The sequence below is a fragment of the Xenopus laevis genome, chromosome 5S (assembly GCF_017654675.1).
Source record: "Xenopus laevis strain J_2021 chromosome 5S, Xenopus_laevis_v10.1, whole genome shotgun sequence".
Lineage (NCBI taxonomy): Eukaryota > Metazoa > Chordata > Amphibia > Anura > Pipidae > Xenopus > Xenopus laevis.
In genome coordinates, this window is record NC_054380.1 from 12,616,256 (window position 1) to 12,642,802 (window position 26,547).

Here is a 26,547-nt window from a genome sequence, read left to right on the forward strand (position 1 = left end):
GACACTCTCCCTGGGCAGTCTCTCTCTGACTGACACTCTCCCTGGGCCGTCTCTCTCTGACTGACACTCTCCCTGGGCCGTCTCACTCTCTCTAACTGACACTCACCCTGGGCCATCTCTCTCTGACACTCACACTAGGCCGTCTCTCTCACTCACACACTCACTGGGCCGTCTCTCTCTAACTGATACTATCCCTGGGCTGTTTTTGCTTAACTGACACTCTTGCTGGGCAGTCTCTCTCTAACTGACACTCTCCCTGGACCGTCCCTCTCTAATTGACTCTCTCCCTGGGCTGTCACTCTCTAACTGACACTCTCCCTGGGCTGTTTGTCTCTAACTGACACTCTTCCTGGGCTGCTTCTGTCTAAATTACACTCTCCCTGGGCTGTGATTCTCTAACTGACACTCTCCCTGGGCTGTCTCTCTCTAACTGTCTAACTGACACTCTCCCTGGGCAGATTCTGCCTAATTGACACTTACCCTGGACCGATTCTGTCTAACTACTACTCTCCCTGAGCTGTCTCTGTTTGACATTCTCCCTGGACTGTTTTTGTCTAACTGACACTCCCCTTCCGCTGTTTCTCTCTAATTGACACTCTCCCTGGGCCGATTCTAACTGACACTCTCCCTGGGCTGTCTCTTTCTCTTTGACACTCTGCCTGGGCTGTCTCTTTCTCTTTGACACTCTGCCTGGGCTGTCTCTCTTTGGCTTTAACTGACACTCTCCCAGTGCTGTCTCTGTTTGACAAGCTCCCTGGGCTGTCTCTTTCTCTCTGACACTCTCCCTGAGCTGCCTCTCTCTCCCTGGACTATTTCTGTCTAACTGACACTCTCCCTGGGCTGTCTCTTTCTCTTTGACACTCTTCCTGGGCTGTCTCTATCTGGCTTTACCTAACACTCTCCCTGAGCTGTCTCTGTTTGACACTCTCCCTGGACTGTTTCTGTCTTACTGACATTCTCCCTGAGCTGTCTCTCTCTCTCTCTCTCTCTCTGACACTCTCCCTGGACTGTTTCTGGTCCGTCTCTCTGGAAGTGTCTCTCAGACAGTCCCACACTCCCCTCCCACCCGTCACTCACACTCGGTGCCTCCCCAGTCCCAGCTGTCTCTCTGTGTCTCTCTCACTTCCCGACTGTGTCAGTTCATTTTCGGGCCTCCCGGTGTCAGTCATGGCGTCCACGCCGTCCCGGAAGTGAGCGGGGCCCCAGTGCAGGCATTTCCTGTCAGCTCCTCAGTCCGGACTCCATTAGTGCAGCGGCAGAGAGGGGGGCAATCAGCTGGTGACAGCCCGGAGCCTGGGCCGCTCTACCCCCGTAGGGGGACGCACTCTCACACCGCCCTCTCCCTCCCGCCCCACCGGCCACCAACCACGGCCGCTCTAGGCGAGGAAACTCTGGCCTCCGCTTCCTCCGACTCGGACACCGGCGGAGCATCCCCTCCCCTGCGGAAGAGACCCCGAACCTCGGAGGAGGCGGCGGCAACAGGAAGCGCAGAGGTGTCGTTCGGGCCCGCGGGACCGGGCGGTGGGAGTAACATGCAGACTAACGGGGCAGCGGGGGAGGAACCGGCAGCGAGCGGCAGTCTGAGCGCCCACAACGGAGAATCCTCGGAACCGGCTCATTCCAACGGGGTCATTAGCAGCAGCAACAACAACAACGGCCTGAGCAGCAGCAGCGCCCCCGCCGAGCAGCCCGGGGTGAAGAAGAAGAAGCGCCTGAGCCAGTCCGACGAGGATGTCATCCGCCTGATCGGCCAACACCTGCACGGCCTGGGCCTCAAGTGAGTCTGTTACCGACCCCGGGGAGGAGGGGGGTCGGCCGCTCTGGGGATATGATATTAGGGAATGTCACAATTCTGTCTGGGCCCAACAAATCTGACTTCTGATTTTCTCTCTGGTCTCGACATTAATTGGTTTTCGATCTCTCTGTCCATCTTCTGGGGCTTCTACATCTGGGGTCTCATCATCTGGGGTCTCATCATCTGGGGGTCTCATCATCTGGGGGTCTCATCTGTTCTCATCATCTGGGGCTTCTACATCTGGGGGTCTCATCATCTGGGGGTCTCATCATCTGGGGGTCTCATCTGTTCTCATCATCTGGGGCTTCTACATCTGGGGGTCTCATCATCTGGGGCTTCTACATCTGGGGGATCTCATCTGGTCTCATCATCTGGGGGTCTCATCTGGTCTCATCATCTGGGGGTCTCATCTGGTCTCATCTTCTGGGGGTTCTGCATCTGGCCTCATCTGGGGATCTCATCTTCTGGGGGCTCATCATCTGGGGGTTCTACATCTGGGGGTACTCACCTGACCTCATACCAATTTGGGGGAGAACTGATCCATTGTGGACTAATCAGGCCTCGTTATATTATATTGGTTTCTGATATAGCAGATTACTAATCCATTCTGATCCTGAGACGTGCTGGTGGTACTGATCCTGCCTAATAAAGAAGAATCCTAATTTGGTGCAATACCTTGATATGGGGATACTGGCCCACACTCGTATGGAGACATAGGGTACAGGGGGTGTTGTGTATGTGGGGATGGGGTTGGAATGATTCCAGACAAGGGGTTCTGATAAGGTCAATGCCGTATAAAGAGATCTTGGCACTGGCGAGTCCCAGTATGTAAATAGAGGTTCTGGGATCTGATCCGACTCAGTGTTGGCAAATATCTGAGGCCAATGTCTGCCAGTGGATGGATCTGGTGCTGGGGACTGAGTGACTGGATGTGGAAAAGCCCAGTGTGTGTAAATCACAATCTCAAATGGATCCCTGTCTGTATTGGTATGTGGGATTGTCTATCTAAATAGAGATCAGGTACTGATCCAGCCCATCTATCTGTAAATAGAAATATGGATATGATCAGGCTCCGTGCCTGTAAATAGATTTCTGGCTACTGGTTTTGGCCCAGTGTCCGCAAAACCTTTCTGGCCATTGCTTCAGGCCCAGTGACTGTAAAATGTATTTGGCTGCTAGTATGGGCCAGTGCCCCCAGCTACTCCTCTACATTTGGGCCTTAAAACAGGGATGAAGCATGGCTGGTTGGTTCTGACCCGGATCTTTATCTGCTATGGTTGTTTGTATCCAGCCTTGTCTTAGTGTTTATCTGCTGACACGGACCAGTAAACAGACTGAGCCGTGGGGCTGCCAGTAAGGCTCTGCATCAGGCTTGGGCTCTGCATCAGGCTTGGGCTCTGCATCAGGCTTGGGCTCTGCATCAGGCTTGGGCTCTGCATCAGGCTTGGGCTCTGCATCAGGCTTGGGCTCTGCATCAGGCTTGGGCTCTGCATCAGGCTTGGGCTCTGCATCAGGCTTGGGCTCTGCATCAGGCTTGGGCTCTGATGCCACCTGTTGCCCATCACTTGCCTAATGCCTATGGTTCCAGCCTTGTGCCTATAGCAATGGGGATTTGGGCCTCAGGGATTTGGGTTCTGATGCAGACATTGTGCAGGGTTTCTATAGTTCAGCCAGTGTACAGATTACTTATAAAGACTGCAGTTGTATGTGCGTATTATGGGATAATGAGACGTGCCATCATGCTTGGCTCTAGCTGGCATTGCCGTGGGCTTCACCCTATTGGGAGCATTGCTGTGTGTGACTTCTGTCAGAAAAAAAGGTTAATATTTTGCCTGGCCCCTAAGGGTGGTTAAGGGAGCGTGATGTTTACATCCACAAGTGGGAGGAGGAAGAGGAGGCCGTGTGCTGCGCAAGTAGTGATAACACTAGAGGAGGAGACACTGATTGTTGTTCCTGGGGGGGAGGTGCGGGATTGGAGGAATCCTTGAAACTCAAGGGGGGCCGGCTAATGTCGGAGGCAGCTACCAGCCTGCAGTTAAAGAGCTCCTTTCACTAAACTGTTTTTGCAAAACCAGGTGGCAGTGGTTGCTTTTAATAATCCATAGGTTTAAAGTCAGACCCTCTAACGTTGCTTGGTTAGAAAAACAGGATGCTGGGAGTTGTAGTTGAGATACAACTCTGAAGCTCGGTGAAACTGCAGGGGCTTCATTTATAGTCCTCTGTATTTTTGAGGCAATCAACTACTGTCTAAAGCATGCGTGTGTCTGTGTGTGCCTCACAGGGCCCTTTATCAAGCCTCTTGATAAAGGGCCCTGTGAGGCCCGAAACATTGCCATTTTTTGTCTACATGAGCTAATGAGCCAATAAAATTATAACATGGAATAATCATCGTAATTATCAGAGTGCTGCAGTTACAGGATTATTCAATGTAGGTTAACAGTCCACATAAGGGCTACCAAATGGCCAATCACAGCCCTTATTTGGCACCCCAAGAACATTTTTCATGTTGCTCTCCAACCCATCTCTGTCTAAAGCATCAGTGTGTGTGTGTCTGTCTGTCTAAAGCATCAGTGTGTGTGTCTGTCTAAAGCATCAGTGTGTGTGTCTGTCTAAAGCATCAGTGTGTGTCTGTCTAAAGCATCAGTGTGTGTCTGTCTGTCTAAAGCATCAGTGTGTGTCTGTCTGTCTGTCTAAAGCATCAGTGTGTGTCTGTCTGTCTAAAGCATCAGTGTGTGTGTCTGTCTGTCTAAAGTATCAGTTTGTGTGTCTGTCTAAAGCTTCAGTGTGTGTCTGTCTAAAGCTTCAGTGTATGTCTGTCTAAAGCATCAGTGTGTGTCTGTCTAAAAAGCATCAGTGTGTGTCTGTCTAAAGCATCAGTGTGTCTGTCTAAAGCATCAGTGTGTGTCTGTCTAGACTAGAGCATCAGTGTGTCTGTCTGTCTAAAGCATCAGTGTGCGTGTCCGTCTGTCTAAAGTATCAGTTTGTGTGTCTTTCTAAAGCATCAGTGTGTGTCTGTCTAAAGCATCAGTGCATGTGTATATGTATACACACCATGAAATCAGCCACACAGGGTTAGTCAGAATATTTTTGTACTGAGTCTGATGATGATGATGATGGCTCTGCATTGTGTGTGGGCAGTGATGCGACAGGGAACTTTACAGCTCGTCACCTGTTGCCTGCTGGGAGTTGTAATACAACATTAGTGGGGGGTGTGGGATAAAGGTGACTATTCTGATTGCCCCTAATGGCTCCTTGGCTGTTGTTGCCTATACGGGTGCAGAGGGAGCGGTGACTGGGTGCTGGTAAGGTGCTACTGACACTGTATATCTCTTACAGCCAGACGGTGGAGCTCCTCATGCAGGAGTCGGGATGTCGCTTAGAGCACCCTTCTGCCACCAAGTTCCGCAACCATGTCATGGAAGGGGAGTGGGACAAGGTAAGTGTCGCATAGATTCATATGGACACACGCATAACTATCACTCTCCTGCTGTGTGTCTGTACCATACGCCACCCACTACCCGAACCCTCGCTCCCTTCTTATACTCTTCCCATTTGTATTTGCAGGCAGAGAACGACTTGAATGAGCTGAAGTCTCTGGTGCACTCCCCGCACGCTGTCCTGGTAAGGAAAGGTGATATTTCTGCAGTGCCAGTCAGTCATGTGACAACCCAGTGGTGCTTAGGCCAATGGCATCCGGGCATGTTGGAGATTCACCCTGTGTGCCATTGGCCTTGCAGCATAGTTAGAAACACAGGATTGGTCATTGTGTGATTTGTGTTAGACTACAACTCCCAGCATCCACTGCACTCTCCTGGAAGTGTTAGTTTGGCCATGGGTTGGCGACAGATTGAGGGGCATGTTTACTAACGTTGGAGATAAATATCTGGAGAGATTTCTGAAGATGTTGCCCATCATTTGTATTGATAAACCCAAACCATTATGGCAGCCATATAGTGGCCAATCCCCTACAGGACTCTGACTGATGGATCCGTAGGATTCTCTGTATATAAAGGAGAAACAAACCCGTAACATAAAAAAAACCCCTACCCTTTGTAGACCCCCCCCCCAGCCTAGGTGGTACCCGGGGCAAATGCCCCTAACTTTTTACTTACCTATCCGTGCAGATTCTGTCCCCCGCAGTTCACGGCAGCCATCTTCTTTTCTTCGTTAAACTTAGGAAGCAGACCTTTGTTTTCAGCGCATGCGCAGTTGGAGTAATTTAATGGTCCCTAACAACTGCGCACCGGAAAATGACGCTAACTGCGCATGCGGCGAAAACGAAGGTCTGCTTTCGAAGTTTAACGAAGAAAAGAAGATGGCTGCCGTGAACTGCAGGGGATAGAATCTGCACCAAGGGGTAAGTAAAAAGTTAGGGGAATTTGCCGCTGGTACCACCTAGGCTGGGGGGGGAGGGGGTCTACAAAGGGTAGGGGGGGTAGGGGTTTTTTATGTTATGGATTTGTTTCTCCTTTAAAGGTTAATTAAACACAAATGAAAAGGTTTCGCTTGAAGAGTCACACGTGTCATTGGCTGATATAAAGGCATCTGAGTTTTCTTGTGTGTGAATCACTGCCTGACTTCAATGGATCTGGAAATTAAATGCGTCCAATGATTTCATGCCTTTTAATGAGGGGGCGTGGCCCAGACTGGCATTATGGCTGCTGCACAGTAGGGAGAGGTTGAGAAACAGAATCAAAAATACTGTAAGATACCGTTGCCACCCTTCACCTATATAGAACAGCAACTCCATGTGCTGCTTGTGTTGCATGTGCCTCACAAGAGGAGACCAGCAGCAGCTTGCTATTCTGTACAAAGAAAATGGCCTGTGCAAGAATATAGTTGAAATGTGACATGTATACTGCAGCCATCTGGGGGATTTTAATGAAAGTCACATTTACTGGGAGCCAATGCCAGGACACCCCCTAACGAATATAATCACTTGACTCAGACTCCGAGCCAATGCTTCTCTTCTCCCCAGTGAAAATGACTTTCCTCCTACCACACTGTTTTACTTTCTATTATTTCCATTTCCGTTGTAGGGAAGCCCTGCCCGTTCTGTCTCTTATTACATGGTTTCAAAACTCTGACTGTGCATGCTTCTGATCAGGTAGTAACATGGCCGGCTTCTGCTACATTCCTTCGAAAGTCAGAACCGCCAGTGCAGAGAACAGAAACACAGACACTGCTTTCAGTAGCAGTTACATTTGTTTACAATGAAGTTGAATGATTCGTCCGTGAATGTTGGATCATTGATTCAAATTACATTTAATTAATCAAAATCCTTGTGTTAAAAACAAAGCACCGGTCTTGTTGGTTACATTCCTGGTGATCAGTTAGGGGGTGAACTCCCCCCCCCCCCCCACCCCGCCCAAATATCCTGTATAGGAGGAGAGCACTAAGGGACCCGTGCATCACTGCTGGACATGGGCAGCTCCAGACCTGAGCAGGTGGGGGGCACTATTAAAACCAAAACTGCTAATAAAAGTGATTGGCCTGTAATCTTTTACTTATTACACTGTCATCTACATCAGCTGTTTCCTTTCCATATATTTAAGGAAGGGTTACCTTGTCAAGGCATGCTGCCTAAACCTGGCACTGCCAACCTTCCCTGTGCCTAATCTGCTTCTGATCCACGGTGCCACACCTTCACCAAAGTGCCAGTTACGGGGAGATTTGGGGTGAATGCTTATTTGTGCCCTGGGTACCCCTGGAACTATAGCAGGGTGACTGTTACCCCAATGTTTCTATATATCTGTAACCTTGTTATGAGCTAAGGGGGCCCAGCCTGAAAGTCAGTTAGGGGGAGATTTGGGGTGAGTGCTTATTTGTACCCTGTGTACCCCTGGAACTATAGCAGGGTGACTGATACCCCAATGTTTCTATATATCTGTAACCTTGTTATGAGCTAAGGGTCCCAGCCTGAAGGCCAGTTAGGGTGAGATTTGGGGTGAGTGCTTATTTGTACCCTGGGTACCCCTGCAACTATAGCAGGGTGACTGTTACCCCAATGTTTATATATATATCTGTAACCTTGTTATGAGCTAAGGGGCCCAGCCTGAAGGCCAGTTAGGGTGAGATTTGGGGTGAGTGCTTATTTGTACCCTGGGTACCCCTGGAACTATAGCAGGGTGACTGTTACCCCAATGTTTCTATATATCTGTAACCTTGTTATGAGCTAAGGGGGCCCAGCCCGAAGGCTAGTGAGGGTAGGATTTGGAGTGTTTATTTGCACATTGGGTACCCCTGGAACTATAGCAGGGTGACTGTTACCCCAATGTTTCTATATATATGTAACCTTGTTATGAGCCCAGCCTGAAGGTCAGTTAGGATGAGAAATGGGGTCAGTTCTTATTTGTGCCCTGGGTACCCCTGGAACTATACAACTGGCTATTGTATGTACGCCATAGCTAGGCAACCTTCAGCCCTAATTATGATCTAAAGCTGCGACTCGTCTTGTCCCTTGTTTAGTTGGGCAGTTGGAGGCATTATGAGGACACAGGACATGTTTACATGTTCAGATCTAGTTTAAGGAAGTGAATTTCTCCAGCCTGTGTTACACAGCGGGCGATAGTCTTGTGCCCATCTGTGTCTCCGCTACAGCAATAAAGCTTTATAAATGACCATAGAGGGATTTCATTTGGCCCCACAGCAGTCATCTGGAAACAGTAGCTGTGAGCAGCGTCAGACTGCAGAATAGAAGCAGATCTCTATCTTCTGAGAGAGAGAAAATTGCAGAGATGTAGTGAGTCGGCTGCTTGCATTCAGAGAAGATCCTCCCAGGGCTATAACAATGAATCCAGTCTGGGATTCTCTGCTCGTTGCCCTTTATATCATTAGTATATCATTAGTACTCTACCTGCCTGAGATGAGATGTCTGTGGATGGCTAACTCTTTAGGCTAATGCCAGAAGGGCGCTGTTGAAATACACAGGCTGAAAATACACCTCTTGGCATTAGCCCCCTCTCCTGCTTGCACCTGGAAATGTTGTGTTGGCTCGAGTGCAGGCAAAATTGGCTAATTTCAGCATAGGAATAAAGTGAGTGTGCCTGAGTGATGCAACGCTTTTGGGTGCAGGCAGGAGAGGAGGCTAATGCCTGAGTAGAAGCTGATTTTCGGCATGTGTATTTCAGCACAGGTATGTGTTGGTATGTGGCAACTGTGTTTTTTACATGCTCAACTCCTCTGTGTTTTAAGCGACCCCCTTAAAGGAGAAGGAAAGCTATGGAGGCATTTTAGATTAGCTGCAGTAGTGCAAGCTAGAATGCTATATTTATTCTGTAGAATGTTTTACCATACCTGAGTAAAAAGCTCTAGAAAGCTCTGTTTGTTTAGGATAGCAGCTGCCATATTAGCTTGGTCTGACATCACATCCTGCCTGAGTCTCTCCCTGCTCACTTATAGCTCTGGGCTCAGATTACAGCAGTGAGGGGAGGGGCAAACTGAGCATGCTCACACCTGGGGCAAGGAGGTTTAAGCTGAAAACTGGAAGTCTGATACAGAAGCCCAAGTGTACTCAATAGAAGGAAAGAAAGTTGATGCAGTCTCGAGATCCGACCGCCCATATAGTCTACTTTGAGGGTTTACTGGTATATTTAGGTGGACCTTTCTAAGGCTTACTTAGTTTTAAAGGGATACTGTCATGGGGAAATTTTTTTGACCAGGGGCAGCTGGGAAATTGATGTCAAAAATGTCTAGCCCCATGTCAGATTTCAAAATTGAATATAAAAAAATCTGTTTGCTCTTTTGAGAAATGAGTAGCACTATTAACTGATGCATTTTGAAAAAAAAACATGTTTTCCGATGACAGGATCCCTTTAACCTTTCATTCTCCTTTAAAGGAACAGTAACATCAAAAAATGAAAGTGTTTTAAAGTAAAACAATATATAATGCAGTGTTGCCCTACACTGGTAAAACTGCTGTGTTTGCTTCAGAAACACTACTATAATAAATAAGCGGCTTTGTAGCATTGGTGGCAGCCATTCAAAGGAGAAAAGGCTCAAGTTACACAGCAGATACGCTCTGTAGAACATAATGGTGTTATCTGTTATCCACTATTTAACCTGTGCCATTTAGCGGTTTTTTTTCAATTTCTGCCATGGCTACACAGCAGCTTGTTTATATAAACTATAGTAGTACTTATCTGTTATCTACTGTGTATCCTGTGCTTGAATGGCTGCCCCCGTGGCTACACAGCAGCTTGTTTATATAAACTATAGTAGTACTTATCTGTTATCTACTGTGTATCCTGTGTTTGAATGGCTGCCCCCATGGCTACACAGAAGCTTGTTTATATAAACTATAGTAGTACTTATCTGTTATCTACTGTGTATCCTGTGCTTGAATGGCTGCCCCCATGACTACACAGCAGCTTGTTTATATAAACTATAGTAGTGTTTCTGAAGCAAACGCATCAGTTTTACCAGTGCAGGGCAACATTACATGATCTTTCCATTACATTAAAACAATTGTATTATTTGGTGTTACTGTTCCTTTAATAAGCATTTACAAATAACATTCACTTGGGTTAGTGGCACACACTGTCGTTTTGACATCAGTGTCCCCTGGCAACTGTGGTTTGGCTCATTATTAAAGGGCACCTTTTGGGCAAAAACATTTTCCCCAACCAAAGGTGTGGGCTAATATATATATTTTTATTTTTTAGAAAACAAACCTGTTACTCCCCAGCTCTATTAGCCCACATATTTTTGGCCAACAGGTGCCCTTTAAGTTGCCACTCGGACTACAGACTGGGCAGGGTTTTATTTAGAGAGAAGAAAAAGATGGCTGAACCCAGCAGAGGTGCGGCAAACGGTGCAATAAATATAGGACTTTGGCTCTAAAGAAAAATAAATGTACATGTAAAGCAAGGGTCCCCACCTTTTCTACCTGTGACATTCAAATATAAAAGGAGTCGGGGGGAGGGAGCAACGCAAGCATGAAAATCGTTCCACGGGGTGCCAAACAAGGGCTGTAAGTGTCTATTTAGTAGCCTCCATGTGGACCGGCAGTCTGCACTAGGCTCTCTTTGGCAGTGCAGCTGTTATATAAGCAACCAAAAGTTGCCTGCAAGCCAAGAATTCAAAAATAAGCACCTGCTTTAAAGGAGAAGTAAACCCTTAAAATAAATATGGCTAAAATGTCATTTTATATAATGACCTAATTGCACCAGCCTAAAGTTTCAGCTTGCCAAATATTTAGCAGCATGAGGGCCCACTGACACATCCTGCTATCCTGGTGGGCCAGTCCGACACTGTGAGCTTGTCAATAGCAGCAATGATCCAGGACTTCAAACTTGTCACAGGGGGTCACCATCTTGGAAAGTGTCTGACACTCACATGCTCAGTGGGCTCTGAGCAGCTGTTGAGAAGCTAAGCTTAGGGGTCGTCACTAATTATCCTGCAGAAAATGAGCTTCCCCTGTAATATAAGCTGATGCTACAGGTTTGCTGATTATTAAATTCTGATGCTAATTGCACTGGTTTCTGTGCTGCCATGTAGTAATTATGTGTATTAATTACTAATCAGCCTTATATTGTGACATTTCTATTCTATGTGTACTGTATATTGTGAGTGGGTCCCTAAGCTCAGTAAGTGACAGCAGCACAGAGCATGTGCAGTGAATCAGCAGAAAAGAAGATGGGGAGCTACTGGGGCATCTTTGGAGACAGATCTTTACTGCTTAAGGGTTATGGTTGCCTTGGGCTGGTACAGAAACCTAAAATGTAATGTGCAACATTTCTAGCTCCTTCTTTAGTTAGGCTTTAGTTCTCCTTTAAGAGCAACTTAAAGGGTTTGGAGAGCAACATGTTACTCATGAGCCACTGGTTGGGGAACAATGATGTAGAGTATAGAACACCATGGTCTGTCGGTCAGATTGCTGATTTAATTTATTGGGCTTTGAACTGGGTTACAATGAGGATTCTTGGAGCCCCTTTGTAGACCAAGAGCCATAAAAATCCCTTTGGTGGGCCATGTGGCCCCAAGGATCAAAACAGGAGTCTTCCAGGTAACATAGTAACATAGTAAGTAAGGTTGAAAAAAGACACACGTCCATCAAGTTCAACCTTTTAGTTTTTTTTTATCCGCCTGTCAGTTGATCCAGAGGAAGGCAAAAAAAACCACATCTGAAGCCTCTCCAATTTGCCTCAGATGGGGAAAAATTTCTTCCTGACTAGTCCCTGGATCAACATGTACTATGAGCTATCTCCCATATCCCTGTATTCCCTCACTTGCTAAACACCATCCAACCCCTTCTTATACCTATCTAATGTATCAGCCTGTACCACTGATTCAGGGAGACAATTCCACATCTTCACAGCTCTCACTGTAACAAACCCCATCTGAATATTTAGGCGGAACCTCTTTTCTTCTAATCGGAATGGGTGACCTTGTGTCAACTGGAAAGACCTACTGGTAAATAAATCATTAGAGAGATTATTATATGATCCCCTTATATATTTATACATAGTTATCATATCACCCCTTAAGCGCCTCTTCTCCAGCGTGAACATCCCCAATTTGGCCAGTCTTTCCTCATAGCTAAGATTTTCCCTTTACCAGCTTAGTTGCCCTTCTCTGTACCCTCTCTAATACAATAATGTCCTGTTTGAGTGATGGAGACCAAAACTGTACGGCATATTCTAGATGAGGCCTTACCAGTGCTCTATACAGTGGAAGAATGACCCCTCCCCCCGTGACTCTATGCGCCTTTTAATACAGCTCAAGACCTTATTTGCCCCTGACTGGCATTGCTTGGTAGAACCAAGTTTATTATCTACAAAGACTCCAAGGTCATTTTCCATAATGGATTTGCTTAGTGCAGTCCCATTAAAGGAACAGTAACATCAAAAAAAAAAAGTTTTTAAAAAAGAATACAATGGGAAAAAAAACCACCAAGACAAATTAAAATTTAAAATTGCAAAGCCTTTATTAAGAAATAACCAAAACTCCACTTCCTATCCTCTTCAGAAAAGGCGATATGGCGACCATCCATGGATCGGCGCTTGATTTCTCCTCCCTGGCTCCTGGCTCCTTTAGCTTCCACTTTCCATGCTACTGCGGGTTTAGGAGAGAGAGGCTGTTACTACTCTGAGCACAGGCCAGTGCCAAGCCTGCAAACACCCAGCCTATTACTACCATTCCGCCATTGCCCAGCCCAAGCTTGCCTGCCCCGCTGCCACTTACAGGCACAGTAGGAAAAGACTGCCGAGTCTCTGGCAAATGGAGCCAGTGAAACAGCAATTAACTCAACTTTCACACACCGAAGGCAACGCCGTACCTTTCTGGTTGAAGCCCTTGCCGCAGAATTCACACAGATAAACGGCTTGTAGCCGGCGTGGATGCGGGTGTGCGCCGGTCGTGTCGGTACAGGAGCGTCTTGTCGTGTCGGTACAGGAGATGCGTTGATGTGAGAGTGCTCAGGGGAGTAAGCCATTTGTCTGTGTGAATTCTGTTACTGTTCCTTTAAGGGTATAAGTGGCTTGGATATTCTTACATCCCAGGTGCAGGACTTTACATTTATCAACATTGAATCTCATGTGCCACTTAGCTGCCCAGATTGCCAGTTTGTCAAGATATATGTTATAGTTCAATTATCTATTGGTCTGGTAGAAAATCCCATCTGCCAACAATCTTGTTGGATGTGGATCATGGCCAGCTGCAGATCTGACCTGTATTGCCAGCATAAGGGCCATTTAGTGATGTGCGGGTTTGGGCCGACCTCGCACACTCCTGGTCGCAGGCAGGCGCGGTTTGAGCTCATCTTACTGCTCTCCCTGCCCGCAACCTTCCAAATGCCAGCTTCCGACTTGCGTGTTGAGTTTTTAGAGACGCTCGCCTCTCTATAAAAGATACCCGGAGGTCGGGCTCGGGCGGGTGCTGGTCGGGAAAAGTCCGACACCAGGGTCGGACTGCCCTCCGCCGGACCCCCCCCCTGTGTGCGCCGCACGTATGCACATGCGTGTAAACGTGCGATCACACTGTGTTGGAGCGGTCTCCGGCTGCAGGAAAAGGAAGCTTAGGGTGCGGATCTGGGCCGGCGGGACCCACAAGAGCCTGGGGCCCACCGGGTTTTTCCCCGGTTTCCCGCTGGCCCAGTCCGACCCTGTTGGACACGCACATCACTAGGGCCATTCTCTCCCCCCCCCCATCCCCATATGTTTTATAGATGAATCTGTTCTAAGCAACTTTGTATTTTTATGTTATCTTTGAACTAGTGGTGTGTTCCGCTGCAACTACCGGTAAATTGCAATCTTTCCTGGCAACTTGCTGGCCTCCTTTTGATGCTGAACTAGAACTTCATGTTCTACAGCTGCCCCTTGCCTGTATAGCATAATATCTGTTTATTACACCCATTTGTTAGTGAGTAAGTTGTAGCATGCAGCACCAGCCTTTCTATCTGCTCTCCGTTGTAACTCTAATGTGCGGCTTCTGTAGAACTTTCCAGGCTTGGCCAGGAGTCCTCCTAACACAAACACTACCTATTGTGTCCCTCTCACTATGTTTCATTGTAGTTCAGGAAAGAAAAGTGCACACAGGCCCATAATCCTGAGTAGGAAGTGTCCCGGGTGGGGGGAGGCTCATCGTGGCCCTGGCTCAGGGTTGGGCCCTCAGTGTGATGTTTCCTGGCCCAGGCTTTTAGCAGAAGTCAGCTGACTAAAAGGCCTGTGAAGCACGGAAAGCTGACTTGTGCTACACTGCCTTCCTGTCGGCTAGAATCTAAATTGCCGGTGGGATGGCACTCTGAGCACTTCATTTTCCAAAGTCGCCTGAAGCTTCCTCGTAGGGGCAGAGACACACGGGGAGATTAGTTGCCCAGCGACAAATAGCCTCTTCTTCGGGTGAGTAATCTCCCTGAACTGCCTTCCCGCCGGCTAGAATCTAAATTGCCGGCGGGGTGGCACTCGGAGCGCTTCGTTTTCCATAGTCGCCCGAAGTTTCCTCGTAAGGGCAGAGATTCTGGGAGATTAGTCACCTGGTGACAAATCGCCTTTTACTCGGGCTACTAATCTCTCCTAACTGCCTTCCCGCCAGCTAGAATCTAAATTGCTGGCGGGATGGCATTTGGAGCGCTTCATTTTCCGAAGTCGTCTGAAGTTTCCTCGTAAGGGCAGAGACACACGTGGAGATTTGCCTGGCGACAAATCGTACTCTTTGGGCGACTAATCTCCCAGAACTGCCTTCCCGCCAGCTACAATCTAAATCGACGGCGGGATGGCACTTGGAGCGCTCCGTTTTCCATAGTCGCCCGAAGTTTCCTCGTAAGGGCAGAGATTCTGGGAGATTAGTCACCCGGTGACAAATCGCCTCTTCTTCGGGCTACTAACATCCCCTAACTGCCTTCCCGCCAGCTAGAATCTAAATCGCCGGCGGGATGGCATTTGGAGCGCTTCATTTTCTGAAGTCTCCCAAAGTTTCCTCGTAAGGAGAGACACACGTGGGGATTCGGGGAGATTAGTCACCCGGTGACAAATCGCCTCTTCTTCGGGCTACTAAAATCCCCTAACTGCCTTCCCGCCAGCTAGAATTTAAATCGCCGGCGGGATGGCATTTGGAGTGCTTAATTTTCCGACGTTGCCTCATGAGGCAACTTCGGGCGACTTTGGAAAATATATCGCTGCTATCCTGCGGCGATTTACATTCTAGCCGGCGGGAAGGTAGTTCGGGAGAATAGTCGCCCGAAGAAGAATCTAATTGTTGTCGGGTGAGTAAATCTCCCTGAATCTCCACATGTCTCTGCCCTTTAGGATAAAATACAAACAGTTAATAAGTTACATATTCGCTAGAATGTTCTGCAGGTTTGCCCCAGCTCGGTGCATAGAGTGTCAGCAATAACTTGCTCTGAGTGGTGCCTTTGTTTTCTGCCTGTGAGCGAGTTGTAAGCCGAAAAATTCCAGTATCCCCTTTGCTTGGCCAGTTTCAGGCCCTGGGGGAAGGGGTGGGAGGGGGGCTCGAATAACAAACAAGGGAATCCAGTGATCTCTGACTCTGCCAGCTGATTCATTTGTTGATCAGCGAGTGCTTTCTGGCCAATGGGGGAGGGTAGAGAGAGGCAAAGGAAGTGATGTCAGCAGAACAGAAGTGTTTGTCTGCTCCAAAGCTTAAAGGGACAGTGTGGCCATGTTTGTTATGGGCAAATGATAGCTTTGAGATTGTTAGTGTCGTATCAGTAAGGGCATGCTTAACCAAGTCACTGAAAGGAATTCAATACGGCTTAAAGTCAGCTGTTTGAGGTTATTGATCTTGTATATTTATTTTAGTAACTCTCTTATGTAGTTCTGCAATGCTTTCAATTCCGCGCCCTCCAGATCTGATCACTTTGCAATCTGACGTGTCACTGCCTGTATCCATAGGTTGGACTTTGTGCAGAGCACTTGGATTAAAGGGGAACTATGGCGAAAATAAACATTTAATACAAGCTTCAGTATACTGAAATAAGAAGTTTTCTAAATACAATCAATTAAAAGTTCTGCACCATTTCTGAAATAATCAAGTTTATCTTCATTACCCTTCTCTCAGCATCTGTTTCTCCTCATTCTGTCTTCATTCAGCAGTTGGGTGTCAGATATTCATTGACAGTTAGATCCAATATATCTTATAGGGGGGCTCCTTTTGCCTAGAAGATGTATTAGAGCTCACTCTATTAAATCACCAGACATCATGTCTCTCTACATGCAGGATTTGTGCAAAAGGCAGTTATTGTGTTAGATTTTGTTTGTACTGGAATGTTACTTGAGTTATTTTTTCAGACCAATTGAAAAGTTGCGAGTAGGACATACCTACTTGAAGATGAGTCATCCCTTAAGTAGAGAGCTAAATACTTGTATTGTTTGCTGCTGGTATGTCACTGGTATTGTGTTAGATCCTATATCTCCTCTAACAAGGTTGTTTTAAATGTTTGTTGGCAGGCTTGTCGCCCTTCCTCTGGAGGCTCTGGGAGTGAACATTCCCCTGTGTCCTGCCCTACTGCAGACGTCATACGGGTGAGTAGACGCTGCTACTTGTTACTCCAGTAATATTGTTTTTAAAGGGACAGTATACCATCATGTGTATGACAAACCAAGGTTATAATACATCTTAGAGTGTAGTATACCCCCAATTTCTAAGACGCGACCCAAACCACAATATTTACCCACTTTGATCCACTACCGGACCTGCAACTGCCTTATCCGCAACCCGCCGACCACCATCAAACAGGAAGTGAAGGTGCTGCAAGCAGGAAGTGACGTCATCAAAAGTGGGCAGGGACAGAAACTAATTTTGTAAAACTTTCAAAGGAGTAAAATATAGACAATATTACATAAGATAAAAAAAAAATTTAGATGAGACCCGCGACCCGCAGACTCACGGCTATACCCGCACCTGAAAACCCTCCCCTTGTTCGGCAGGGTACCCGACTCGCTGCAGGACTCTACTACATCTTACCTGAAAGGCCTGCTGATAGTACATTGCTTTTTTATTAGTCTCTTTTGGTTCCAACATCATGGGCTCCTTAACTATAATGTGGGCTTTGCTAGAAGGACTTCACTTTTGAGTAGGAAGGGCATTAATCATATTAGCTGATATTGGACTTGAATATAGCTAAGCATAGAACCAAACCTGGTTAGGGTGAGACAGGCTAAAAGGAGCCCAAAAAGCCCTTGCCTCGTGCCATAGACATCGCTCCAAAATGAGAATTTAACTCTCACATGAGGCATTATGGGCAGAGACATGCAAATCACTCCTTTATGTTCCAACTATGCACCCAGAACCTGTGTTTTATTTTATTTATTTTTTTTAGCACAGATACAGCCTAATAGTTCAGAGCCATATATCCAAAGTTGCAGACAGACTGTTTCAATCTTGTTAGATCTCATCAGTGCAAGATATTGGAACATGGCTTCTGAGTGAGCAGCACTTGGTGAGCAGAGAAAAAGAAATAGTTAGGGTGGGATGGGATAAAAGTCACCAAAAAGCCCATCAAAATGCGAGACATGCAGTGTAAAGCTATAGCTAGAAATGCTAAGTATGTAGAATACAGGTATGGGATCCATTATCCGGAAACCCGTTGTATTAAAATACAAGTAAACTTTTATTAAAACACCTAAAAACACTCTATAAACTGCTCTCAAAATAACATACCTGTTTCCCAAAGATTGAAGCTGAAACCTGTAGTGGAAAGTATGATATGGAAGCTTAAAACATAGGTCATACTATTAGTAGCCAAATTCTTTAAAGGGATTCTGTCATTATTTTTATGGTGTAGTTTTTATTTCTATTATACACTGCAATAATTGACTCTACCATGTAAAATTTCATTCCTAACCCAAGTGTATTTTTTTAGTTGTAATATTGATGTGTACACTAGTGCTGCCCTATGGAACTGCTTTCTGGCAGACTGTTGTTTCTCCTACTCAATGTAACTGAATGTGTCTCAGTGGGACCTGGATTTTACTATTGAGTGTTGTTCTTAGATCTACCAGGCAGCTGTTTTCTTGTGTTCGGGAGCTGCTATCTGGTTACCTTCCTATTGTTTTGTTGTTAGGCTGCTGGTGGGGGGGGGGAAGGGAGGGGGGTGATATCACACCGACTTGAAGAACAGCAGTAAAGAGTCACTGAAGTTTATCAGAGCACAAGTCACATTATTGGGGGCAGCTGGGAAACTGACGATATTTCTAGCTCCATGTCAGATTTTAAAATTAATTATAAAAAAATCAGTCTGCTCTTTTGAAAAACAGATTTCAGTGCAGATTTCTGCTAGAGCGGCTCCCATGACAGTGTCCCTTTAAGCTTTATTTCTCCTTTAAATGGGTTGTTTACCCTTAAATTTTAGTGTGATGTACAGAGTGTTATTCTGAGACAATCTGCAATTGTTTTTCATTTTTAATTTATGTTTTTTGAGTTATTTAGCTTTTTATTCAGCAGCTCTCCGGTTTGCAGTTTCAGCAATCTGGTTGCTAGAGTCCAACTTATCCTAGCAACCATACACATGTTTGAATAAGAGACAGGATTATGAGTAGGGGAGCGCCTGAACAGAAAGATAAATAATAGAAAGTACAAATAAAAATAAACTTATAGCTTTACAGAGCATTTGTTTTTTAATGGCATTGTGACCTCCATTTGAAAGAAACTGGAAAGAGTCAGAGGCAAATAATTAAAAAATATTAAAATGAAAATTAATCTATAACGTACAAAAACTAAACTTAAAGGGATTCTGTCATGATTTTTATGATGTATTTTTTATTTCTGAATTACACTGTTTACACTGCAAATAATTCACTCTACAATATAACATTTTATTCCTGAACCAACAAGTGTATTTTATTTAGTTGTAATATTGGTGTGTAGGTACATCTCAGGTCATTTTGCCTGGCCATGTGCTTTCAGAAAGAGCCAGCACTTTAGGATGGAACTGCTTTCTGGCAGGCTGTTGTTTCTCCTACTCAATGTTACTGAATGTGTCTCAGTGGGACCTGGATTTTACTATTGAGTGCTGTTCTTAGATCTACCAGGCAGCTGTTATCTTGTGTTAGGGAGCTGTTATCTGGTTACCTTCCCATTGTTCTTTTGTTTGGCTGCTGGGGGAAAGGGAGGGGGGTGATATCACTCCAACTTGCAGTACAGCAGTAAAGAGTGACTGAAGGTTATCAGAGCACAAGTCACATGACTGGGGCAGCTGGGAAATTGACAATATGTCTAGCCCCATGTCAGATTTCAAAATGTAATATAAAAAAAAATCTGTTTGCTCTTTTGAGAAATGGATTTCAGTGCAGAATTCTGCTGGAGCAGCACTATTAACTGATGTCTTTTGGAAAAAAAACATTTTTCCCACGACAGTATCCCTTTAAAAGTAAACCATCCCTTTACGGAAACTTCACCATAAACATTTCTATTATAGAAACTTTTCTTAGGATACTGCTCGTTTATTCCCTAACCCTTTATGGCTGCAGGCAATGAGTTGTGCTCCTTCTGTATCTCATTGCTTTGCAACAGTTTCACAGTCATTTCAGTTTTTATCTATTGGCGGAGGCTGCGATACTGAAAAGACATGGTCTCTGTTATTAAAGGGGTTGTTCACCTTTGAGTTCACTTTTAGTATGATGTAGATGGTGATAGAATTTGCCATTTGTTTTAATTTTTTATGTGTTTTTTGAGCTATTGAGCTTTATATTCAGCAGTTGCCCAGTTTGTAATTTCAATCAATATGGTTGCTAGGGTCCCTAGCAACCCTGCACTGATTTAAATAAAAAACTGGAATATGAGTAGGAGAGGCCTAAATTTAAAGATTAAGACTAATAAAAAGTAGAAATAACAATACATGTGTAGCCTTACAGAGCATTTGTTTTTAGATGGGGTTAGCTGTAAAGAGTTGGAAGAAGAAGGCAAATACATTTAAAAATTTTAATAAATAATGAAGACCAATTGAAAAGTTGTTTAGAATTGGCCAATCTATAACATACTAAAAGTTAACTGAAAGGTGAACCACCCCTTTAAGTGTTTGCACTGTGCTATCCACTGTTTGTTTGGCTGCTGGGGGAAAGGGAGGGGGGTGATATCACTACAACTTGCAGTAAAGAGTGACTGACGGTTATCAGAGCACAAGTCAGATGACTGGGGGCAGCTGGGAATTTGACAATATGTCTAGCCCCATGTCAGATTTGTCTGTGCTATCCACTGTTTATGACGGGTTACTGTGTGTGCTGTGTAACTAGTAGGGATGCACCGAATCCAGGATTCGGTTCAGGATTCGGCCAGTATTCGGCCTTTTTCAGCAGGATTCGGATTCGGCCGAATCCTTCTGTCCGGCCGAACCGAATCCTAATTTGCATATGCAAATTAGGTGCGGAGAGGGAAATCGTGTGACTTTTTGTCACAAAGCAAGGAAGTAAAATATGTTTCCCCTTCCCACCCCTAATTTGCATATGCAAATTCGGATTTGGTTCAGTATTTGGCCGAATCCTTCGTGAAGGATTCAGGGGTTCGGCCGAATCCAAAATAGTGGATTCGGTGCATCCCTAGTAACTAGTGATATCTGGATAGTGATGTGCTGCCTTACACTAGGAGACCAGGAGCAGCTTTTGGTTTTGATACACAGGAAACAACGTTTGTTGAATGTATTTACACCCATAGAGATCTGGCAGCCTGTTATATGAGAGTGGGACATGTTTTGGCTGTTAGAAATGGCAGTGTTCTCCCGAATATTTCTTGCTTCCAACTTGCATATTCCACGTCATGGTCCAAGACACAAACAAGATCAGGGGAAAAACCAGGGAGAATACAGCAGCCACGGTTATATTTGGGCTTTTAAAACCGATTGGATCTTTAGGGAATACAGTATATACATGGCACATTGGGAAGTGCATTCCTCCCGCACTGGCACAAAGCTATTTTAGCAGGAGCCCATGATAATCTCCCAAAAGAGCAGCAGGAGAAATGGAGAGTATTTGTGCTGGAGAGACGGCCTTCTACTATGCTGCCTTAGGGACACAGTATGGAAGCTCCCACCCATATGTATGAATAAAAATATACTGAAATGGACTTTGTTTCTCTTCTGTTGGATATTCTCCCTTTTTGACTTTGACATAGAGGCGTTTCAATGGACTCTTAATAAAGCAGAGCCTCTAGTGACTTCACTCTAGTGAATTTTTGGCCTCAACAAGCAAAAACTTTTATAATGAAATCAAACCAGTCCAAAAATATTGCCTGGTTGTCATCCAAGTGCAGTGAATCCCCTCTTTCCATTGTACCTTCCAATATTCAGTTGCCACTTCCACCTTTGTCATTAAAGGGGAACTAAGCCCTGCCAAAGCACTGTGCTATAAATGATGGGCCAGCAAGATACTAGAGAATTCAACCCTAAAGTTGAAAAACCCCCTTCCCTACATGGACCCTCCTCCCCCCAGCCTTAAGGTGGCCATAGACACACAGATCGTGTGTGGCGTGTGCCGTCATCTTTCGTCCGGCGGAGATCGGTCGTTTGTTCGATCAGTCCGGTTTGATTTTGGCCCGACCGATCCTGCCGGAGCCCATGGCACATCGTAATCTGATCGTTTGGCCATATGGCCGAACAAACAGATTACCCCCGATATAGCCATGCCTGTTAATGGCATATCGGGGAAAGATCCGCTCGCTTGGCGATGTTGCCAAACGAGCGGATCTTTGCGTCTATGGCCACCTTAAGTGTTACCCCGGGCAAATGCCCCTAACATTTCACTTACCCCTCGGTGCAGATTCAGGCATCGGAGTTCACAGGTGCCATCTTCAGCCACTTCGGTAATCTTCGTAATCAGATTTTCATGAGTTTCGGCTCATGCGCAGTTGTTGCAAAACAGAAAATTGCTCCATCTGCGGATGCGTCGACATGTCTCATTCCGAAGATTTCCGAAGAAAAGAAGATGACGGTCATGAACTCCGATGCCTGAATCTTCACCGAGGGGTAAATAAAACGTTCGGGGCATTTGCCCGGGGTAACACTTAGGCTTCAGCTACAATACAATTTGCTGCTGTGTGTGCGAATGTTATGGGACATTTCATTTGTGTTCCTGTCTCTGCAGCAGTCACTGTACCCTACATAGAAGTGTTAGACAAGCTGTAATTATAGGGTGCACAGAGCAGAGCCTTTTTATCTGCATTTTTGTATAGGGCGTGGGAGCTGTCCTATGGCTTATTCCACAGAAGTGAAATGAAATATCCATAAAGACAAATTACTCTAAATCGGGCAAGTTGAAATTTCTGCTCCATTTTAATTTGGTGTACTAATATTTCATCAGTCATCTTCAGGACGAGTGGCACAGAAGTGGTAGGTCCTCTGCTATTTGAAGATTCCTTTTGGAAATGAACGTTGGATCCCACCTGCAGCACAATAGGAAAGTGTCATTTTCCGCCTTCTAAAACAGCTCTGGCGGGGGGGTCGCCGGCCCTGTAAACTGTTCTAAATGGATACATTTAATTGAAACATTTCTTCTGTTTGTCCCTGCTGAGCAGAATCCCTAAATTTCATGACAGGCAGCTGTTCGAATTGATAAAATAGTTGCTGATATTCCAGAGATGCTGCTGAGAAATGGATCAACTAAATGTTGCAAAACTAACAGTTCAGAGTCTGCACCTGAATTACTGAGCTGCCAGACTCAAACATCAGAGACACCAATATTCAACTTTAAACTTAGATTTTGGACAAACAGTAAAAAATAAATAATGGAAAAAGTAATTGGGAAAAGGTATTTATTTCTGGGGAACAATCTGAAAACAACTGAACTGAAAAAAAGTGTTTGGAAGGTCAACAAACCCTTTAACTAGATTTTCTTCATCTATTTTTAGACATGTTTGAAAACCAGATGATATTTTAGGTCACATTTATAAATAAATACAGAAAATATTAAGGGAATCACAAATTTGCAGGCAGCACTTTAATACGGCACAGTGGCTAGCATTTCTGCCTTACAGAGCCGAGTTCAATTCCAGCCAGGGCTCTATCTGCAAAGTTTGTATGTGTGTTGGCACTTTATAAACAACAGGAAATCCATAAATAAAACGAATGACAAACTATATTGGAGTGCTTCACCATCATCTAAGAATAGGTCCCATTACTCTTAAACGTTGGCAAAGTCAGCTGCCCTGCCGGTGGCATGGGATTTCCATCCTGGCACTTTAGGTTGTGCAGCACAAGTGTGAGTACTGTGCCCACACGCCGGTGTTAATATTTACCCCTTCTTATCCAACAGAGGATGAAGTTTTTGCTGCTGCAGCAGAAGTACCTGGAATACTTGGAGGACGGGAAGGTCCTGGAAGCCCTTCAAGTGTTGCGCTGTGAGCTCACACCGCTGAAATATAATACAGAAAGGATTCACGTCCTCAGTGGGTAAGAAGGGGCGGTGGAGGGGGTCCTTTTGATCCAGCCGTGACTTTACAAATGTTTCCCTCCTTTGTGTGTCGCCACATTTACACCAGCTGTGCAACTGGAAAAAAAAGCTATGGGGGTAAAGGGGAAAGCCACATCATCTCCTACTCCGATTACAGGAAACCTCCGTACAAAGCTGTTGGATCTGGCACCGGGCGCTCTCTTGCCTTGCACACTCCCAGATCCTGACCTGTCAAACAATGTTTACTTCTTACTGGACAATGTTAGGTTCCTCGCTTATTTGTATTGTGTCCAGTTACTTACAGCTGCCTTTGTTACATCAGCCCTACAGTTGTCTGAAGCTGCCTGGGAGTCGCCATTTTTAGCACCAAGAGACAATATGTTTAGCATCACTGTATAATAGATCACATCAAACCAAGTCCCTATCCAGTGTGACCTCCCTCCTGTACTGCCTCTTTTACTCTACCTGTTCACATACAGCAGTGAGAAGCCCTTAGTTCTCCTTTAAAGTTATTTGTAAATGTCGTTGAAAGCTGTATCTGCCTTGCCATTCCCTTCACTGCTGCTCCTGACTACATGTACCGCTGAAACAATGCTTCAAATGGATCCGCTCTCCTCCGGGCAAGACTGCAATTCCCAGAATGCCTTGCACGCTGATTTGAAATTTGAGTATTGGCAAGAGCAAGACAACAATTTCAATATTGTTCCAACAGCACATGTAGTAACCTGTTGTAGGCTCCAGACTGTTATATAACGTTAGGGTTATCCAGTTTAACATCCTGGCACTACATAGATGAGCAAATAAAAATCCTATATATATTCACTTAGCTCCATCTCCTTGTGGCTTCCATTCATAAATTCTTATCTTATCTTATGCTCCAGCCAATAAATGCCTGTGCTGTTCCCTAGGTATTTAATGTGTAGTCATGCAGATGACCTACGTGCGAAGGCAGAGTGGGAAGGAAAAGGCACTGCGTCTCGCTCCAAACTCCTTGATAAACTTCAGAGTAAGTGGTTTTATTGGTACTTAATCACCTCAAATGTGGTTCCCATGTTGGCAGTTGAAAGGTGAACGTGTAGTCTAATTTCTACTGTCCTGTCTCTGAAGCCTATTTGCCTCCGTCGGTTATGCTGCCCCCACGTCGCTTGCAAACCCTGCTGCGCCAAGCTGTGGAATTGCAGCGAGACCGCTGCCTCTACCATAACACGAAACTTGACAATAACTTGGACTCCGTGTCCCTGCTTATAGATCACGTCTGCAGCCGGTAAGTGAAGACCCTGCTGGACCTTGATTTGTAGGCTTCCGTGATTAATGGGAGCCATGCAATTTACATGTGATTTTATTTTTATTTCAGGAAACAGTTTCCATGCTTCACACAGCAGGTGCTCACAGAGCATTGCAACGAGGTTTGGTTCTGTAAGTTCTCCAACGACGGCACTAAACTAGCGACCGGATCAAAAGACACCACTGTTATAATATGGCAGGTCGATCCAGTAAGTAGCACTGCAAATCTGTACTTGTCTCAAAGCAGTTGGCCACACATGGCAACAAGTGTCAACTGCAACCTGCCCAGATGAAGTGTCTCCGCTGCAACAACCCCATAAAGGCCAGTTGTGGATCACATGTGGCACTTTAGGAGTTAGGACTATAGCTCAGTTGGCCTTGTGATTGCTGAGGGTTGTTTTCCCAGTTGTGAGAAGTGAATGCTCTGAATTGCCCTAGGCAGATGTCTACCCAAACTACACACCTGTAATCATTCTCGTGTGACCACCACAGCTCTTGGGGCTACTAGCACTGCTGCTTAGGGCAGAGACACAAGGGCAGATTTGGGGAGATTAGCCACCCGGCGACAAATCCACTCTTCTTCGGGGCGACTAATCTCCCCAGACTGCCTTCCCGCTGGCTAGAATGAAAATCGCCGACGGGATGGCACTCTGAGTGCTTCGTTTTCCGAAGTTGCTTCACAAGGAAACTTTGGGCGACTTCGTAAAACGAAAACCGGTGATTTTTATTCTAGCCAGCGGGAAGACAGTTCAGGGAGATTAGTTACCCTGAAGAAGAGGAGATTTGTCGTTGGGTGACAAATCTCCCCAAATCTGCCCGTGTGTCTCTGCCCTTAGAGTGATGGCTTTTCAGTGTTTACCATGTTGAGCCAACCATTGGTTAGTTACTAAAACCTACCAATTTGCCTGCTATCGAGATGGCTGGGTTTTCAACTGGTTAATAAATTTGCGAAGCATAAAGTTGTCTCTCTATTGCCTTCATATTGCTTTTACTGTAGAGCTGTTTTTGCTTTTGATTCTTGGCTCTCCTGTGTCTTGCTGGATAATAGGAAACCAGTCCGTATGGTTTATGGGCACACTCGTTCCAAAGTTAATGGCTGCAATTTGAAAGATGGCAGAATGTTCCAGCAATAATTGGAGCTGTAACCTGATTGGAATGATAATTGCACAGCACTATCCATGCAGGAGGCAAACACCCCATCTTTCCCCGCTGTGGAACAGAAGGAGCATGCGAGTAAAAGATTGCCCGTGGCTGCCTGGTTCTTTACTTGGAGAACTAGTTCACCCAGTTAACCGTGCGTGCATCCTAAGACTTGCCTGGCAAGGCCGGTCCTGTGATAAACAAATACAGTCATGCCTGAGCTGCTCTAAAAATATCCTCATGATTTGCTATGATTCAGAGAGTGTTAAGGGAAACAATTGATGTGAAAATTCTTCCTCTGGCTCCAATCCTAGTTCTGTACCCTGCCAGCTCAGCCTTTATAAGGGTGCCATCCGCTTATTTGGCTATAAGAGAGATATGAGGTTGTCCGAGTTTTTCACAAAGCAGCCTAGTTGAGAATTGCTATCCAACCTCCCTTATAACACATTATAGCACATTAAAGGAGAACTAAAGAAGTAGCTAGAAATGTTG

The 26,547-nt window shown here is 45.5% G+C and overlaps 1 protein-coding gene across 1 annotated transcript in view; it reads left to right on the forward strand.

The window, feature by feature from the left end:
* The first annotated feature begins 993 nt into the window (after window positions 1-993).
* wdr26.S (WD repeat domain 26 S homeolog) overlaps window positions 994-26,547 on the forward strand; it is a 39,637-nt gene continuing 14,083 nt past the window's right edge. Inside the window, exons 1-8 of the mRNA XM_041564234.1 lie at window positions 994-1,777; window positions 5,132-5,231; window positions 5,360-5,416; window positions 16,702-16,776; window positions 23,494-23,630; window positions 24,540-24,637; window positions 24,739-24,895; window positions 24,986-25,124. Coding sequence (XP_041420168.1) covers window positions 1,533-1,777; window positions 5,132-5,231; window positions 5,360-5,416; window positions 16,702-16,776; window positions 23,494-23,630; window positions 24,540-24,637; window positions 24,739-24,895; window positions 24,986-25,124 — 1,008 coding nt within the window. The 5' untranslated portion in view covers window positions 994-1,532. The remainder of the gene's footprint in view (window positions 1,778-5,131; window positions 5,232-5,359; window positions 5,417-16,701; window positions 16,777-23,493; window positions 23,631-24,539; window positions 24,638-24,738; window positions 24,896-24,985; window positions 25,125-26,547) is intronic.